General features: G+C 37.1%; 1 protein-coding gene across 7 annotated transcripts in view; it reads right to left on the bottom strand.

Moving 5' to 3' along the window:
* The window catches only part of SMAD2 (SMAD family member 2), an 83,925-nt gene that overhangs the window by 9,690 nt on the left and 54,181 nt on the right, over positions 1 to 20,054 (bottom strand). For 6 of the 7 annotated variants that reach the window (XM_036078170.2, XM_078060367.1, XM_036078169.2 and 3 more), the window contains 6 exons: positions 19,636 to 19,770; positions 16,746 to 16,820; positions 7,223 to 7,276; positions 5,684 to 5,896; positions 2,811 to 2,948; positions 2,485 to 2,629 (listed from right to left, as the gene is read on the bottom strand). In XM_036078170.2, coding sequence (XP_035934063.1) covers positions 2,485 to 2,629; positions 2,811 to 2,948; positions 5,684 to 5,896; positions 7,223 to 7,276; positions 16,746 to 16,820; positions 19,636 to 19,770 — 760 coding nt within the window. The remainder of the gene's footprint in view (positions 1 to 2,484; positions 2,630 to 2,810; positions 2,949 to 5,683; positions 5,897 to 7,222; positions 7,277 to 16,745; positions 16,821 to 19,635; positions 19,771 to 20,054) is intronic. The other variant, XM_036078172.2, reaches the window with a different exon arrangement.

Genomic DNA, 20,054 nt, shown 5'->3' with positions numbered 1-20,054 from the left:
CCCTCCTCTGTTCTTCCTGTTGCTCCTCAGAGAAAGTTCCTCCTGCCTTCTAGCTCTCCCTCAGATCAGGCCTTCTGCGGGCTTATGCCAAGACCGCTTTTAATTCTGATTCTGTCATTTGCTGAATTCTGCATATTTCTCAGTTTGTCTTCAATCAGATCATTTACTACTAGATTAGCTGAATCTTCAGGAATAATTCTTTTTTTTATTTTTTATTTATTTATTTATTTTTTTAAAGATTTTATTTACTTATTTGACAGAGAGAGACACAGTGAGAGAGGGAACACATGCAGGGGGAGTGGGAGAGGGAGAAGCAGGCTTCCTGCGGAGCAAGGAGCCCGATGCGGGACTCGATCCCAGGACCCTGGGGTTATGACCTGAGCTGAAGGCAGACGCTTAACGACTGAGCCACCCAGGCGCCCCTTTCAGGAATAATTCTTAATCCAGGCCACTGAACAGGGGAGTAGGTTTCAGAAGGCTGTCACTCTTTTTATTTGGGCACAGAAATGCACCCGAGACATTATTTATCCCCTACCTATTTACTCACTTCAGTACTGACTCACTTAACTCAGGTATCTTTCTCACTTAAATATAAATTCTTGCACATCTATATTTCCTGTTTACTACATTTCCTGATCTTTATATCGGCAAACATGCCGGTATTACAGAAACTGAAAAATAGTTTTAGAAATCTACCCATTAGCTCTACCTCCTCAGCTCCAGTGTCAGTAAGGATAAAAGGTTTCTGGCAACCACCAAGAGTTCACAGATCTAGAAGTACCTGACATTATTCAGATCTGTAAATGTTAAAGGAAACTAGTTTATTACCCAAAGTAGATATAGCTCTAACTCTATACCAATAAAAACATATTGTATATTACTGCTTCTCATAATTACAGATTTTAACTTCTCTCTGGGTTTAAGAATGGCAGAGTCCGCAGTGCACGAAGGGCAGCACCTCTCTCCACCAATTAAAACTGTCCTTAGCAGGAGAGCTACAAACAGACGTGGAATTCTCCCCGCAGTTCATGCTTAATTGCACTAAATTTCTACTACCATGTTCTGTAATATTCTCATCTTGTGAAGAAAAAAAAAAAGTGTGACCTAAACGCCTGGTATCAGATAGTACCACTGGAATCTAATTTTTAATATCAACTCAGGCCAATTCAAGTCCACGGCAAAAAGCAACTCTGCATTCTTTAAAGGCATCATACCTCAAAAGGGAAATGATTAAATGAATTATTCTACTAATGTAACATCTATATTATTGTAACTTGGACAAAATAATGACAAGTCTTCAATCTAGGATAAAAATATATAATACAATATATATTTTTATAAAAGTATTCAACCAGCAGACCTCAAGTCTCACACTCTCAAGAGGCACACACCTCCCAAAATTTGTTGAAGATAGAAAATCGAGTCCAAATGAAATGAAATACATTCTGAAGGGCCCAAACTGCCAGATGAAAGAGGAATACTATTGCTCTGCTATATGAATGCCTTCATATGCAGGTGCTCAGAGAGTAGCAGTATGAGCTGGAGAAGGACTAAGTATTTTATTTATAGTTCTAGCCTTAAAAATGCTAAGGAAGTCTTCCCTTTCTCTGATGTGGAATCCAATCCATTGTTTAATATGGCAATAACCTAATCTATCTTATCCCCTGATGACAAATTAGCTTCTGTAGAACTCAATTATGTAACTGTTACTACTATCCTTGGAGAGGGTGTTAAGAGTCAAGGAGAGCTTTCTTCAAGTCCCAACTCCACCACTCATGAAGCGTCCTCGGGCAAATTATCAAATCTTTTCTAAGCCTATTTCCAAATAAGTATTAGTTTGAACCATTTTTTGCAACCGTATAAAAAAAAAAGAGCACAGAAACAGTAATTCTTAGCCAGGCTGAAATGCATGATGTACTGCATTGAAAACACGGCCCAGTGCCTGACGCAGGACAAGTACGCCCTTCTACCTACCTCTCAACCTTATAGTCAGCTGGTCTCAACTCAGCTGTCCAGCCATATTCTTCTTTCCCTTCTGAACTCCAGTCAAACTGAACTGCATTCTCGTGTCAGGATGGTAGTTTCCCAACCCCTCCTGCCTAACTGAAATGCCACACATCTTTCAGAACCTAGATCGTGTGACGTCTCTACCAGAAGCCTTCCCAGAGCCCCAGTGAAGATGTCTCTCCTTGCATGAACTGACATACGCCTTCAAATATACCCCTTTGATGGTATTGCACACCCTGCATTACGTTTCAGTGCGCGTCTGAACAGGTCTTAAATCTGCCTTCCGCAATGCCAGCCCAGGCATTTGCAGGAGTTGTAAGTGCAGAGACCTCCAACTCCCTTTTGTTATTTTGCATAAGCTCTGCTGACTCCATAACCTTAAGTAAAACAGATACATGGGAACTTCAGGAGATGGAAAGAACGGAAGAAAAAAGAATTACATTGTGGAAATTTAAGAACTGAATATGTATTTCATACCGGTATTCTGCTCCCCACCCTTTCACAAAACTCATTCTTATGGTGCACATTCTAGTTAGCTGATACACGGCTTCAAAACCCTGATTAACAGACTGAGCCAGAAGAGCAGCAAATTCCTGGTTGTTGAAGATCTTCAGATTACAGCCTATGATTGAAAAAAGTAAAAACTGTGTAAAAAGAATATCATCGTAAGGCAGTAATTTTTAAAGGGCAACAGATCTTAAAAAATGAGCATGCAAATCATCCCCCGATTCCTAAAATTAACGGCAACTAGAAAAGCTCAGCAAGTTGACAGGATGGGTCGACCGACACTGGTGTATCCGTACCTGGTGGGATTTTACACACTGTTGCGGGGTGCCACCCATATCTCTGATTGCAGTTGGGGCTCTGCACAAAGATTGCACTATCACTTAGGCACTCAGCAAAAACTTCTCCACCTATGTAATATAAGCGCACTCCTCTCCCTAAAACAAAATACATATGGGATTAGTTAATGGGATAACAAATACATATGGGATAATTAGATTAATGGGATAACATTTCCTGTTTCAGCATGACTTTGGAAGAGTCTCTTCTTGGACAAGTATTAAAATGATGGAAGCTATTTTGATAACCCTTCCCACAGCGATGCTTTTCTGAAGCCTAACTGTGAAACATACCACTCTATATTTTTCCAAGTATTTTTTAACAAAGATTTTATTGATTTCCAAATATAACACATGCTTATCAAAAGTATTTTGACAATGCAGAAAAGTACACAGCTAGTAAAATAATTTCATACAAATTATGTATTATTTTAAAATAAGTGAAAGAAATTGAGTAAAGTTTAAAGGAATTAACTCTTTGGGTAAATATGCCTTCACTATAATAAATAGTATTTCCTTAACAATCCCACTAAGGTTAAGAAAAAAAGCAAATAAAAATCAAGACATTGGAATCATTTGCCCTTTTTAAAATTATATATTAAGGTGACAACTAAATCCCTAGACAGATAAGCAGAATTAGGTAAGGAAAGAATAAGCTGGAAGATTTTAACAGACTTCTTTCAGAATCTAACAAATCAAATACATACAAAATATTTGACACAAAAGGATTTAAAAAAGCCAACCATGAAAGGCAGAGATCTAAGACAGCACCTAAGGTTCTCACCCCTGGTGTGTATACATCTCTATTAGTCAGTCAAGCATGAATCTAGGTGCCGGTGTTAAGGAGTTTTTCCAGATGTAATTAAGATCTCAAATCAGCTGACCTCAAGGAGAGGCGATTCTCTCTTGGTGGGCCTGACTTAATCAGGTGATATCCCTTAGAAAGGACTGGGCTGTCCCTGGTGAAAGCGGATTCAAAATGTGAGCGAGCGGGTTCAACAGCAGAGATTCTCCGTGGCTCACTGTGAAGACTGAGGGTCCATGGGGCAAGGAATGCTGGTGGCCTCTAGCTGCTGAGAACAGCTTCTAGCGGCCAGGCTGCAGGAAATGAGGCCCTTGGGGCTACAACTTCAGGGAAGTGGACTGTGCAACAATCATGAGCTCAGAAGAGGACCTCAAGCTCCAGACGAGAGCACGGCCCAGTCCACACCATGGTCTCCCTTTCTGAGACCAGGAGAAGACTCCTAACCCATGCCTGGACTCCTGACCCGCAGCAACTGTGATATCACAAATTTGTGTAGTTTCAGGCTGGTAAGTGTGTGGGAACGTGTTATGCGACACAAGAAAACTAACCTACAGTCCAGATTTAACACATAAACACAGAACCTGACACCCACCTCTCATGACCACAGACTATTGTAAAACCACCAAACATGTCCTTGACCATCAGGAAAAGATTAAATCCAAACAGGAGAGATTTTCCAGGCTATAGTCTCTGATCAAAACCACCCGGTAAGTTAGAAATCAAAAGTAAAAAGACAATCCAAGAATTACAGCAATCTAAGATTGTGTAGAGAAGTATATATGGTAGAGAAAACCTTCTGTTATCTGTATGCAGAACCCCAATTAAAACACAGGCAGAAACAGAACTATTTTAGTTAAGGGTCGGGTGAGTATTCAGAAGCCCTCCTTACCCACAAGACACCTAAGATTACATAAAATTTACACACCACACAAGATCTGAGAAATTCCACACAGAGCCACATCACAGCCCTGCATAGAATCACACTTGCTGTTTAGTGACCAGCATTATTTCTCACAAGAAGCGATGGTTAATTCATCAGAAACAGAAGCAAACCATTGTTAAAAGAGGTTCCTTTAAGGTAATGAGAACTATGTTCAGTTATATTAGTGGCACTCAAACTTTTTTTTTACCTCACTGCCAAAAAAATACTGGAGACCCCAAAGAGTCGCTGTTTATGTGGATTGCATCTATGGAAACTTACCACACTCGATATTAAAACTGAGATTCAAAAAAAATGTATTAATTCATTTAGAAATCTAAATAATAAACCTATTACATATTCACATAAATAACATGGTTATGAAAAATAACAATTTCCCCTCCCCCCCAAAACTAGTGAGAATAGCAATGCTTTACATTTTTGCAACTCTCTCTAATGCCTGGCTTAACAGAAGAGAGTTGGATTCCCGGCAGATCCTACATGTAGTCGCTTGCAAAATCACGTCTTGTAGCTTCTGGAATATTTCACTGTACATTCACGAGTGAATGAGAGTGAAAAAGGCTAATAGGATCTTAGTAGCATTATGAAAATAGTTTTGACCTCACAAACGTGCTAAAAGGATATTGGGACTACTACCTTTTGAGATCCCCTGATTTATTTTTTCGACTATGTATTAAATAGCAGTTCTTGTTTAAAATCTCTTGCTTCAGATTAATGGTGAGCGGATTTAATTACTTAATATATGAACTCACGGGAGGGAGAAATACTAGGAGATGTCAACAAACTGAAAAAAAAGTCATGATTTGTTAAAATCATTATTCTGAAATCTGAACACGACAATCCTACGACTGGTAGAGACTCAGCAAAGTAATTTTAACACCTTTTTTTTAACTGACGGACCTCCCAGTATCAAGGGTGCCAAATACAGAGAAGCCGGCGGCCAGAGTGGGCTCTGTGAAAGCAGCGGAGCCGTGCACGGACAACGACAGAGGCAGGCGACCGCACACAAGCCCTTGATGCGGTAAACCACACGGTGCTCCCACTATGAGTATGCGGCATCGGTTCTTCACACAAGGGAAAAACACATACCTATGTGTCTTCTTGTCATTTCTACAGTCGCATTTCGGTTGACGTTGGAGAGCAACCCCAGGCAGAACCTCTCTGAATTGGATGGATCTGTGAAACCGTCTACAGTGAGTGAGGGCTGTGACGCGTGGAAGGTCTCGCCGACCCTCTGGTTTAATTCATAATAGGCTATTGAACACCAAAATGCAGGTTCTGAGTAAGTAACTGGCTGCAAATCTGGGGAAAAAAACCAAACCCATAAAAGCAAGAAATGTTGTGTGAACAGTTCAAGCCAAGAAGAGACTGAGTATCATCAGCTATCTGTACGTGCTCTACCCCAGACTCCCCTGGCTACTGCTCAGGAAGCGCACTTAACATCTACACCACAAACTCCGGTCTCCATTAGATCATACCAGATTTCCAATGTTTCAGATTTCCCCCATCTCACACAGTCATCTAACCTTCAAACATCTTCTTTAGACTTTACGGTGGCTCATGTTCTACTAGTAGTTTTATCCAAGTTCATGTTCAAATATAAAACCATCGCAGGCAAAGTACGTCAACTTGCATAATAAAACTAATTTTGGGGTAGGATGAAGTGGAAGAAAGCTGGAGCAAGGACTGGACTTAAAAGCCAAAAGATAGAAGAAAAATTCTATCATAATAATAGGATACAAAATACGACATATTTTTGACACTGTCTATTTTAACAGGAGATTCTCCGTGAGTTACCCTAGTTACAAAAATAGAAAACCCACGCATACACAAGGAACAGAAAGTAATAAAACACAAAAAGCATGCAAGTGAAAACAGAATACGGAATCAAAAGAATTTACATATTTAATGGGAAAACTAGGGCCACATGAATTTAACTTCTATAATTTTGATTAAAAGACACAAGGAGGGGTGCCTGGGTGGCTCAGTCAGTTAAGCGTCTGCCTTCTCAGCTGGGAGTCTGCTTCTCCCTCTGCCCCTCTTGTGCTCTCTCTCTCTCCAATAAATAAATAAAATCTTTTAAAAAAAGACATAAGGAATATCATGAAAAATATGAAAATTTTTCCTAATGCGTGTAGAAACTGAAGAGACATTGTGAAATACTGAGGTAAACTGAAGGCCAAGAATTAACTACACAACGTACACACACACACACACACACACACACACACACACACACACACCTCTCCCATCCCCCATACACGTGTGTGTATATACATACATATACACATATATAGATATACACTTCATATTAATAATTGCTATTACAAAATACATCCTAAAATAAACATACCCATATAAATCTAGCCATAATAGGTCATAACACTTTCCATGAAGAATATGATTTCCACAAATAGAAAGATTAGGTCTGTATGCTCATCTATGCCAGGAGAAAACAGTTTTAATAGTATTAAGGCAAATTACCATTTTTAAAAAGCACAAATTTGAACAATCATTTGATTATTCATTGGGATCCGTTTCTCATATATATGAAAAGTAATTATCAGAGAAGACATATAATTTACTCACATAGTGTAAACCGGTGGGGGGAAAGAATTTGCAACTTACCCAAACTATGATTAACGGGGGAAAGAGTAGTAGGAGATAGTTCTGCTGGAGATCCTGAAACAAAAGGATTCAATCTTATAATAGATGTGCAAGTATTTCCAGAACTTCTGACCAAATAGTAAATAAATGAATAAAATGAGGATACATCTGGTTGTAATTAATGATCACAAATAATACAGATAAGTTACATCCTAAGAATTCAAAATACACAAGTGCTATATGGGAATTTAATTTTGAAGGTTTCAGTATATACAAGGTACAAAAGAATATAAACAGTCCCGGCTTCTAGCCACCCAGTTCCCCTTCCCAAAGGCATCCAGTGTTGCCAGTTCTTTGTGTTTATTTCTCTTCCAGAAATATTCTATGAACCACACAAGCAAATGTATTTTTCTGTACTCCCCCACCTTGCTTTTTATATACAAATAGTAACCGTTCTGAACTTTGCTTTTATTCTACTTACTGATTCAGGAATGCTGATGTGTCCTTATTTCTCTCTCTCTCTCTATATATTAGCCACATAAGCTTAAATTATGGTGTATTATGATCCTATATTGATAGATACTCAGACTATTTTCAATCTTCTGCTTTATGAACCAAGATTGCAATGACTGATCTTGTACATTTTGCATACTTTCAATCCTATCATTCTCTTAACAGAGAAACCGCCAGGTCCAAGGGCTATACAACCGTGATTTTGGTAGATTTTGCCCAAACTGTCATCTATAGGGGTTGTACCAGTTTACAGTCCCAGTAGCAACTGGTGTTACCAGGATGAATGGTGTTAGCTCATGTGTTAGCACTGATCGGTGAAAACATGGTTTCACAAGTATAGTTTTAATTTGTATTTCACTTATAAATGACATGGAGCAAGCAGACTTATACTTCTTTATATTGCAGTTCCTTTGTGTGAATAGTCTCTTGGCTCACGTTTCTATAGTGATGTGGATCACTCTTCTCACTGATTTCTAGAAGGCTCTTTATGTACTGGGGCTATTGGTCCTTTTATGTTATGTGTTGTAAATATTTGGTCATCTCTCTTACGACTCTTCGTAATTTTGATTAAGCAGAATTAAAAAAACCTTTCATGTACTTTATCAATCATTTTGGGGTGTCACACTTTGATAAAACGGTCATGACAGCTGGATATTCTTGACTTACTCTTAACTTTAAGGAGATACTTCTAGTGTTTCCCCATTAAGTATGACGTGGATTTGGGGATGAGAGATAAAATTCCTTATTCAGCATTTTTGCATCAATAATCTCAAACAGGGGTGCTTGGACAGCTCAGTGGGTTAAGCATCTGCCTTTGGCTCAGGTCATGATCCCGGGGTCCTGCGATCAAGACCCGCATCGGGCTCCCTGCTCAGGAGGGAGTCTGCTTCTCCCTCTGCCCCTCCCCCTGCTCATGCTCTCTCTTCTCAAATAAATAAATAAAATCTTAAAAAAAAAAAATCTCAAAAATACTGGTCTACAGATTTACACTGTAAGTGCAATGTTACACTGCCTCAAGAAGACAGTCTAGAAGCTTTATGTCTTTTTTATGTTCTGTAACAGTTTGGCACTGTAATAAAACATTTTTTAATAGTTTGGTACAATTCCTGTGCAAAATTGTTTGCAGTGAATAATTTTCTAGGGTTTACCCTAGGACATTGCTCTACTTCTTCTATGAAAGTTCACTGTTAAGATATTTTCTGGAGTCAGTTTTGGTAAATTATATTTCTTAGAAAATTATCCATTTCTTCCAGTTTTGGGTAAACAGGTTAAACCTAATCAAGAAAATAAGGGGAGGGGGCAGAAATACATAAAATAAGAAAAAAGAACAACCACAAACACAGAGAAAAAATAGAATTATTCAGAGACTACTTCACTCAATTCCAGGTAATTAAATTTTAAAACACATTTGTAGCAAATGTTGTTAATTAATGTAATTACAGAATACATTGTTTTCTGATCATCTTTTCTACATATCTTCAGAAAGTTATGTAAAAAAACATGCATACTTCAAATATCACAGCAATGGTGTGGCTGTAGACTAAGACAGGTCAGACCCCCACTGCTACCCCCACACCACAACAACCACGACATAAAATAGCAGGTGACACAGGTGGAATGGCAACCCCCAGATAAACAGATGAATCAAAACTACAGAACAGGTGATAATCAGAACAATCTTCCATAAGAAAATTAAGTTCTTTTTTTGTTCTTCAGTTTGAAAAATCTGTTGGCAAGTCACAACAGGTCCAACTAAGAAAGGTCAAAATATATTTAGAACAATGAACTAAAACTCACCATTTCCTGAAGCTGATATAAAATAAACAAAGCTACTGTGAGAAATGGAGGAAACTGCCCAATTATTCACATCTCTTAACTATTGATTCCTCTACTAAATACTTATCACTTATCAGAAGTGACCAGTTAGAATTACAGATTTAGAAGAATGGTTCATTATAATCATACATAAAATTTTAAAAAGTTAAACAATTCATTAGAAACTTTTTTTACAAAGACGCAAATTAATTGATAATTAACCTATTAGTTACTCATATATTCATGCTGCTACTGAAGTCTGCAACTTCTGGTTATGAGAAGCAATAAATACCCTAGTATTTAGGCAGTGGTTACTAGCAGTATTGGCAGCTAAAACATCTAGAGGAATCCTTGTGTATTTTTGTATACAAATTTGCATATAGTTGTAGAATACATTTTTCTTTTTTCTTTTTTAAAGATTTTTAAAATTTCTTTGTCAGAGAGAGAGGGAGAGCTTGTACAAGCAGGGGAAGCGGCAGGAAGAGAGAGAAGCAGGTTCCCCACTGAGCAAGGAGCCCAACACAGGACTTGATCCCAGGACCCTGATGAGCGAAAGGCAGATGCTTAACTGACTGAGCCACCCAGGCATCCCAGGATACATTTTTCAATGAGGAAACTTTAGGCCAAAAGGAATGTGTATTAAATTTTTATAACTGCCAAAGTACCTCCCCAGAATGTTTAGTCCCACCAACAATTTATGAGCTAGTGTTTCTTCACGCCGGGTCACTACCTTCTGACATTTGCCTATTTGATTGATAGGGTGAAAGAGACTACTCTATATTTTTTAATTTTTATTTTTGTTGTAAATAGTACATTCATATAGTTTTTGTCCATTTTTCTATTATTTATTATTTTTCTTCTTAATTTGTAAGTGGTTTTAAATTTTGAAATCAATTAGACTGGTCATTCGTTTGCAAGTATTTCCCCAAGTTTTTGGTTTCTTTTGATATAGCTTTCAAGGTGACATTAAATTTTTAAATCAAACATTACTTTTTAGAGCAGTTTTAGGTTCACAGCAAAAGTGAGCGAAAATTACCAAGAACTCTCATATAGCCATGTACACATACATGTATAATCTCCCCTGCAATGAGTACCTAGCACCACAACGGTTCATTTGTTGTTATAAAGGAACTGACATGGACACATCGTTATCACCCAAAGCCCACAGTTTACATGAGGGTTCATTCTTAGTGTTGTACATTCTATGGGTTTTGACAAACATATAATAATACCTATTCACCATGTAGTATTATACAAAATAGCTTCACTACCCTAAAAATCCCCTGTGCTCTCCCTATTTATCTCTTCCTCCCCTCTGACCCCTGGGTATCACAGATCTTTTTATTGTGTCTATAGTTTTCCCTTTTCCAGAATGTCATATAGTTGGAATCATAAAGCATGTAGCCTTTACAGACTAGCTTCTTTCCCTTGCAATATGCATTTAAGGTTCCTCCATGTCTTTTCATTACCTGGTAGCTCATTTCTTTCTAATGCTGAATAATATTCCATTCTCTGGAAGTACCACTGTTTATTTATCCACTCACCTATAGAGTGCTTTCAAGTTTTGGCAATTATGAATAAAGCCGCTATACACATCTATGTGCATGCTTCTGTGTGTCCATACATCTTCAACTCATTTGGGTAAACACTATGAGCGTGACTGCTGGATCATACAGTAAGAGTATGTTTAGTTTTGTAAGAAGCTGCCAATGTGTCTTCCAGAGGAACTGTACCATTTTGCATCCCCACCAGCAATGAATGAGAGTTCCTGTTGCTCCACGTCCTCACAAGCATTTGGCATTGCCAGTGTTTGGATTCTGGCCACTCCAAGAGGTGTGTTGGGGTAACATTTTAAATTTTATTTATTCAAATTTGTCAATATTTTCTCTGATGGTTTTATATTTTACATATTTCTTGCTTAGTTTATTTTAAAAATTCCTCATTGTCATGTACTAAAAATTATAGGGTTTCATTTTTTACATTTAAGTGTTTGCTCCAAATGGAATTCATTTAGTATGAGATGAATTACATGTTTAGCATTCAATTTTATAATTTTTTTGAGGAATTTTAAAATTAGTATGAATTTCCTAAGCAAAATTAATGGCTAAAAATATATTAAGTTTGAGTAAATTAGCCAACCATAAATTAATAGCACACAAGTGAAACAATAAAAAGAGAATTATTCTTTCAAAAGGCACATACAAAAGGACTTACAGGTCTTAAATTCATTCCTTTGCTTTCCTATTACAGAGAAAATCCGAAAGAACTGAAATTATCTACTATTTTGCTCTTAGACCAAAAAGGCTTAAAAAGCAAGCTTTAAAAAACCTAATTTACTGAGTAGAGACCCATCGCTTTCACAGACCTTTCAGAAAACTGGGAATCATGCTGGGGTACTCCTTCAACCTTGCCCTACCTAATCACCAAGCAAGTCCTACACCTCAGCAATGTATCTCAAAAGCATCCAGAAACCAGCCAGAGAAGTCTACTGCAGTAGTCAGGAATAGGGTGTCCAGAATCTCACATCCTAGGTGCAAATTTCTGTCACTTTTTAGCTCTTTTTTTATGATGTCCACTGCAGTGTTGTGTTTTTATTTTTAGTTTTTATAAACACTGACCCTTTTAAAATTAAGAGTATAATTATTACTAGATGAAGGAAATTACATGGAATGCTTATATTTTTTTGTTTTACCTAACTTTAATTTTTTTTTTTTTAAAGATTTTATTTATTTATTTGACAGAGAGAGACACAGCAAGAGAGGGAACACAAGCAGGGGGAGACGGAGAGGGAGAAGCAGGCTTCCCGCTGAGCAGGGAGCCCGATGTGGGGCTCGATCCCAGGACCCTGGGATCATGACCTGAGCCGAAGGCAGACGCTCAACGACTGAGCCACCCAGGCGCCCCCTTAACTTTAATTTTTTATAATAAACATCCACTTGGTATAGAATTCAAAATGTTGCAGCATAATTTCATCTGTAAAATACTCTCTTTTATTTGACATAGAATGGTAGAAATATTAGATAAAGCAAAAAAAGAAAAAAGAAAAAAAGACATTACATGTAATATGTCAATTCCAGCTCAAAAAATATACATTTTCCTCATGTTTCTTTATTACGTGTTACACATTTTCAAATTTTCAATGAGCATGAATTCTGTTTATAAGAATAAAGGTACTTTTCTTTTGCTTTTATTAATAACTTCTACAGGGTTCCCCTTATAATTAGAACGTGGAAGACTGAGAAAAACCCTGGCTCCCAAAATAACCATAAGAAAATACTGGAAACACTAAAACAATTTTATTTTTCTTTAGAGTTACCAAAAAGCTGTACACCTATTTAAGTCGAAGTGAGCTAGTTTGCAGAGGGGGATGAAGTCTTCCTATGGAAGCAGAGAGTGGGGACCATCTTCATCACTGAGAGCGCCTGCCAAGTCTGGACACAGACACACAGGACTGGGCTTGTCAAAGGAAAAACCAACTAATATTCTAATGGCCAAGCACAGGCAAATGGAATCTGAGAAGCCCAAGCATGGGCATAGTCCTCCTCTTCATCAGCCAATTGTAACCTGAGTTAGCCAATTCTAGCGGAGTACAGGGTAGCACAGGAAGTTTGGGGAAAGGCTGGAAAGCAGTGAGAGATCCTGCAGTCTTGCCATACCCGTATCTAAAAACCTGCTGAGGTAGGAGGCTGCCCCTACCTTCAGGCCTGTGGTGATCTAACATTAATTAAAACATCAAATCATCACCCATCCAACTCAACTCCTAATCATGTGGAAGATATCAGATTAAAAGGGGAAGGCTTTCCAGGGGAGAGTATTATCTATATTACTCTCTAGTATTATTTTAGACGTAATACCCAGCATGCAATTAAAAAAACAAACATGAGACGTGCAAAGTAGTAGGAAAAACTGACCCTTAATGAAAAGATAAAAGTCAACAGAAGCAGACTACATATGAAGCAGGTACTGGAATTACCAGATAAAGATTTTAAAATGGAAATTGTAAAATTAAAAAATAGATAATCTGACATGAATTCACTGAATTGGCTTAACAGCAGACAAAAAGCTAGACCCAAATATAGACAATGGAGCCAAGGTAAATCAATGGAGAAAGGAACGTCTCTTCAACAAGTAGGGCCAAAACAACTGGACACACATCTAGGGGAATGGAAGAAAGGGCAGAAATGGTAAATATGCAGGTCAATACAAAAAGTTACTTTTTAATCCTTTAAAAATTAAAAAAAAAAACCAAACCTCAAAGTCTAAAGCAAAAATAAGATACTCTGGGGTTTATATACACAGATAAGTAAGACAAATGACAAGGGCAGCACAAACAGGCAGGTGGATGGAATTAGTGTTATCAAATTCTTACACTGCGCATGAGGTTGTAAAAATATTACAACTTAACAACCTAAGCAGTCGATGATGAAATTGGGATATACGTTGTAATCATGAGAACACTCACTGAGAGAACACTACTAAGTGGTACTGTTAAAAAGTCAAGAGAGTAAATAGAATGGATTCAAACATAAATATATTTGATTAATCTGAAAGAATTCAGGAAAATTAAGAACAGAGGAACAAAAACCAGATGGGACAAATAGAAAAGAAACAGTAAAATGGTAACCCAAACTCAATGACATCAGTAAAGACACTACATAAAAACAGACTAAATATTCCAATTAAAAGAGATTGATAAGGACATGCAATGCTGTCCAGAAAGAACACATTTTACATATAAAGATACAGACAGGAGATACATTTTACAACAAGGGTCAATTAATCAGAAGGACATAATCATTCTAAATGTGTGCCGGTTAAAGACAGAGATTCAAAATACATGAAGCAAACACTGACAGGACCAGAATCAGAGCTGGAGACATTAACACTGCTCTCCATTACTGAGTACAAGTAGAAAAAAATGAGAGGATTAGGAAGATCTAAACACCACCATCAAACATGCCTTAAGTGATGTAGAGAACTCAGCAAGTGCAGAACAGACATTCTTTTCAATTACACATGGAACTCTTCTCAACACAAATAAGACATATTGTGGCATAAAATAATTTTTAGCAAATTTCCAAAGACTCACATCATGCATAGTATATTTTGGACTGTAAGAGAATTCAGTTAGAAATCCATGAAGTATCTAGAAAATCCCCACAATTCTAAAAAACCAGAGTTTAAAGAGAGTTCCATTTTGTTCTAAATTGGGGTCCTACATCAGTTAGAACTTTCTTGCCATGGCACCGAGAGAGGAATGGACAGCAGGTAGAAGACTGGTAGTTAAACCAACTTTTAGCATCTCATGAATCAAATATGCACATTATCACTGTAAGAAATAATTTATATGTATCATTTTGAAAAAGTAACAGAATTAGAAATATTAGATTAGGTTCAAAGCAAGCCCCCAAACACTGAATCCATTTTAGTTGAGTCCACTTATTCTCCCCTTCTCAAATTTGACCCTTTATCATAACCACTGATTATCTCCACCTTATTGCTCCTCCCCTGTGTCAGCTCTATGATCAAGTAGGGATTTGTGCACTAACTGGAATCCTTGTGGCCTTCCACATCTGGCTTCTTTCACTTAATATAATGCTTTTGAGGTTCATCTGTGTTGTACCACGTATCAGTACATCGCTTTTTTTATATAGTTGAATAATATTTTGACATACAAATATACCTCATTTAATTTGTCCAGTGATCATCTGATGCACAGTTGTGTCACTTCCACTTTTGGACTAGTATGGGTAATACCTAAGTGAACATTTGTGTACAAGTTTAGTGTGGAGGTCTTTTCAATTTTCTTGGGTATATACCTAGGAGTGAAACTGCTGGGTCATACTGTTTTTCTATATTTAACGTTTTAAGGAACAACAAACTTTTCCAAAGCAACCCAACCATTTTGCATTCCCAACAGCAACACATGAAGACTCCAACTTGTCCACATCCTCACCAACGCTTCCACTGTCCTTTTCTGATCACAGCCATTGTAGTGGGTGTGAAGTGCCCAAGTACCCAAGTGAAGTGGGCACTGTGGTTTTGATTTGCATTTCCCTGATGGCTAATGATGTCGAGCATCTTTTCTTGGCATTCACTTTTAAATGTCACAGTGGCAGTGGTCCATCAAAAAAGGAACATGGTTGGTTCAGGAATACCGATCTTTGGCATATACGGGTGTATTAGGAAGATATATTTAGAAAGCCAAATATCATTTGCAATAAGACATCTGCATTAAGATGTACATGTTTGATTTCCAGTCATCATTAGAATATCTACATTTATTGGTTATTTACAGTTACAAGTATGATTAGCTACAGCAGAAGCTTCTTAATCTGGGAGTCTAATAACGGAAAGATTTAAACAACAGAATTATTGTAAAAGCCAGTCCCCAGGCCCCCCCCCCGCCAATATTAATTCATTTAAAAATAACTTAGATCATAACTACAGAATGCTTTAGTATAAACTGTGTAGAAAAACTGATAGTGTAATTTGACAGGCTGTGATATTAAAGTATCCAATCCTTAAGATTACAGACAGTGTGGAACAGAGCAAACCAGACAATGACAGTGATACCACAGCTACTTCACTGGTAACCCAATTAGTTCTGGTGGATTATACATTTTATTAGATAATAACTGTTTTAAAGCTTTGACATGTGTAATATTTATTCCATGCTAAAACTTTTTCTCCACTGTGTCTGCAGTGGATAGCTAAAAGTTAGAAATTAATTGAATTAGGTCAGGTACAAGGTATTTTGTGAAAACAATCTACTATCATTCAGAACTCACTATCAAGTTAAAGGAGCACTGAAAATCTGACCCTTATCCCCCACCTCCAAATTTCTCAGAAAATCTGTTATTGGGCTCATTATGGTTTTTCATCACAAAGACATTTATTCATCGGGTAACTAAAACTTTGAACAGAAGCACACAATACTTAAACAGAAAACTACTGGAGTGCTCTCAAACTCATTTAATCTAATGAGAGGAAATTATAACAATTATTCTGCAGAGTAGCATGTGTAACTTTTTCATTGACAACAGGGCCCTCCTTTGGATGGTTCAAATATAATTACGTCAATATAGAAGGTTCTTTTTATGATATATGTCCCAACTTCTCCACACTGAAGACTCACAAATAACACTTGTGGGGTTTTAAAGAGGGCAAAAATGTCTATGTCATTACTGAGGAATTTTGAAAAGTTAAGTTTTACCTGTATCCATACTTTGGTTCAACTGTTGATCGCTTGTTTCTCCATCCTCACTGATATATCCAGGAGGTGGCGTTTCTACAAAAGTTTAGAACAAATCAAGCACAGGTGCAACTGAATGAATCTCACCACTTTTCTCCTAGCTACCAAAGATAACCAAAGAATCACTCTGAATAATAAATATGAGTATTATATAACATTATTATAAAAGATAATATTTGGTACTGAGGACTTATGATCCAGGTTCTGATCCAAATCTTACAGGTGAATCCTTAAAGCCTACTTATAATATAATCAAGCTCTCTAGGCATATTTTCTTAGCTATTATTTACATATCTGGCTCATTCCCATATGTATATTTTCTGGGGCAAGAGCCAAAAATAGAACTTCCAAGATGCCTCAGTTCTGAATCAGTATGCTTCAAAGACATTAGTACCTACTTTTTTCTTTTTTTAAACTAATGGCCATCATGGATGGGTACATCTAGGAGATGATTAAAGAACACACAACGCACATGAGATTTCGGATTACAAAGTAATACGGGCTTACCTTAGGTTCTATGGGGCAAAATATGGTAATATGTTTCAGGACAGGTCTAGTTTGAATTCCACCTAAAAAGTACATTTCTCCAGGGATTTCTAACCAGTAAATCCTGAGTGTTTGAAGGAGAAATTTAAATTCAAACACAGACTACTGCACAAACCTGAGGCAAAATACTCCCTGAAAAAAATACTCTAATGTGTCATTTCCAACATGCTTAATGAACAAAATGTTTATATTCAAGAGGCATCTGAACAGCTGAATAAGCTTCATGTAAAATAAATACATGTATATAATTTTACCAGTTAGAATTTCAAGGAAGAAAAATAAGTGATTATCAACAGTTTAGCATTTTCATGGCTGGGCAGTTTGAAGCAGTTCAAGATAATGTAATTACCAAAAGGGAGAGGGAGACATGTGGGTGAAAGGGCTCATTTGCTGAACCCTTCACACTCTCCCTTCAATAAGCTAAGCGCAAATCTGAACCTTAGTAGAGAACTCTTCATTCAGTGTCAGTACCCCAAAATTGTTACTGAGGAAATTCCAGGAATAAAATAAAATACCTTCGTAGACTCAAACAATAAAGAACACAAAAACAAGATTAATATGTATCAATATGTACTATCTTAAAGGTTAAAGCTAACAAAATTAAACAGGGGGACGTTTTGTCAGTTTCACCACCCATGTCTCAAAGGTCTAAACAGGAAGAACTACTGAACTTTTAAATACTTTATCCTGTTTTACTTTTCTCCGTTATTATCTGTAAAATAATAAAGCTATTAAGCATTTTGGAGAAAATACTAAAATTTCTCTTGAAGTGGAACAGAAAAATGAACCCTTGGCCTGCACTGTCAGTTGGCGCTGGGTAAAGCCCCGTTGTCCGGAAAAGCAAATAGGTGTGACCCACTTTTGATTTTCTACTTTATAAAATAAACCAAATCTAAACAAATAAAGAAAGGAAAATAAACCCAAACATCTCCACAAGTAAAAGCCACTAGCCACTTTGATTAACATCCTTCCAAATAATTATTGGGGAGGTGTCTTACAAGACTGTGTGCTGACACCTGGGTTTCCTGGTATTGCTGAATAATACAAATTCCCACATCAACGCCTTAAAGTGCACCCCCCACACCACACACACATAACCACCTCTGGCTAAGGCTTCTCCTGAGCAAGGGCCTGTTTCAGTCCTGCCCCCCACCCCCTGTTAGTCCTCATACCCCACCTGCTCTATACCCTTCCCTCCTGACTTCTCAAAAAGTTTGTTTCCTATCAACCTAAAAAAAGTCTTAAACCCTCTTTTGGAATAAAATAATAGTTAAAAAAAAATGCACATTAAAACAATCAGGAAACACTTTCTACCTTTAAAATTAGCTATTTTAAAAAATCCTTCTTTTTCTTATGTTTTTAAAATTGTCTTCAATAAACAAGCATTATATCCATGAGACACATTAACGAAATCTTTTTTAAATGTACTTGAAACTAAGTTCCTTATATATTTTCTGTCATATTAAAAAAAAAAAAAGTGGGGTGGAGAAATATTACAAAAGGAGAACAAAATTGAGACACTAAAATATCCAATGTATAGCTCAATCCTCATCCTAGTATTATATCTTTAGTTTCTGCTAGGAAAAAACCCAAAAAACAAAAAAGGAAAACACAAAGTAAGAAAATATTAGTTGTTCTTCTAAAAAACAATAGTGAAAACTAAAACTGCATCATGGAATATTATTACTAGGTCACATAATATAGTAATTAAAGCCATAGTAATAGTATAGTATAGTAATTTGAGAACCATGTGGTTAAATTCATTTATTTTTCAGCAGAGGTTCCTGAGGCCCAGATGAAAAAACTAAATTAGAGGATTTCTGATTTTCAGTACAGCAGTGCTCCTACATCTTAGGAATTCTATCTCCTATGGGAATGTTACATTTCTCTCAAACATTATCAAACTATCTATGAAAATGATTATTGGGTCGATTTTCAGTGACACTTGTTTTAGGAATACTTTTTTCCTGTACCACTTATTGTGCTTACATTCTGCCTCTCTCTTAGCTTCAACAACTAAGACAAAACTTACTAAGATCTTTTCTTTTCTGCTTCTCACAGTACTTTGATTAAAGCCACTGCAAAAGAAAATGAAATATAAAGTAAAACTTTTCTCCAGACAAAAGCGTTTAAAGTATGACGAGGCTTCTACGTGTCACAAAATCATCAACCCACAAAGTAGATTTTTCTATTCAAAATCCAGAAGCCCTTTAAAAAGTCAAACCACAATTTACAAATACTTGAATGTTTAGGAACAAACTTGGTATCTATCCCAATTTTCAGGAGATTCGGAAGGCAAAAATACCTGGGATGTAATTACTCTGTGGCTCGATTCCCGCTGGGAAATTAGTGTTTTCTGGAATGGAGTGGGTATAATCGTCCAGAGGAGGCAGTTCTGTCAGGATCTCAGTATGCCGCGGCACTAGTACCGGAGGCAGAACTGGAAGAGGCAGAGGGGTCCAGGTCAGCAGCAAGAAAGCAGGGATGGGCACTGGGGGTGGGGGACAGACCAGACCTTCGTCGAAAAACTTCACACACACACGAAAAGAAGAAAGTAGCCTGCTTAATTTTTAAAATTTAGGGTTCACCACTTTGGCATTATACTAGCTACTGAGAAATTGACAAATCTGATTGGTTTTAACTTGCCATGTAGTCCAGAATCTAAATTTCCAATTTATCCTGTACTTTGACGAACAAGGTCATTCTGGTAATATTATTACCACC

The sequence above is a fragment of the Halichoerus grypus genome, chromosome 13 (genome assembly GCF_964656455.1).
Source record: "Halichoerus grypus chromosome 13, mHalGry1.hap1.1, whole genome shotgun sequence".
Lineage (NCBI taxonomy): Eukaryota > Metazoa > Chordata > Mammalia > Carnivora > Phocidae > Halichoerus > Halichoerus grypus.
Note: the sequence above shows the minus strand (reverse complement) of the source record. Positions and strands in the feature narration are given on the sequence as shown.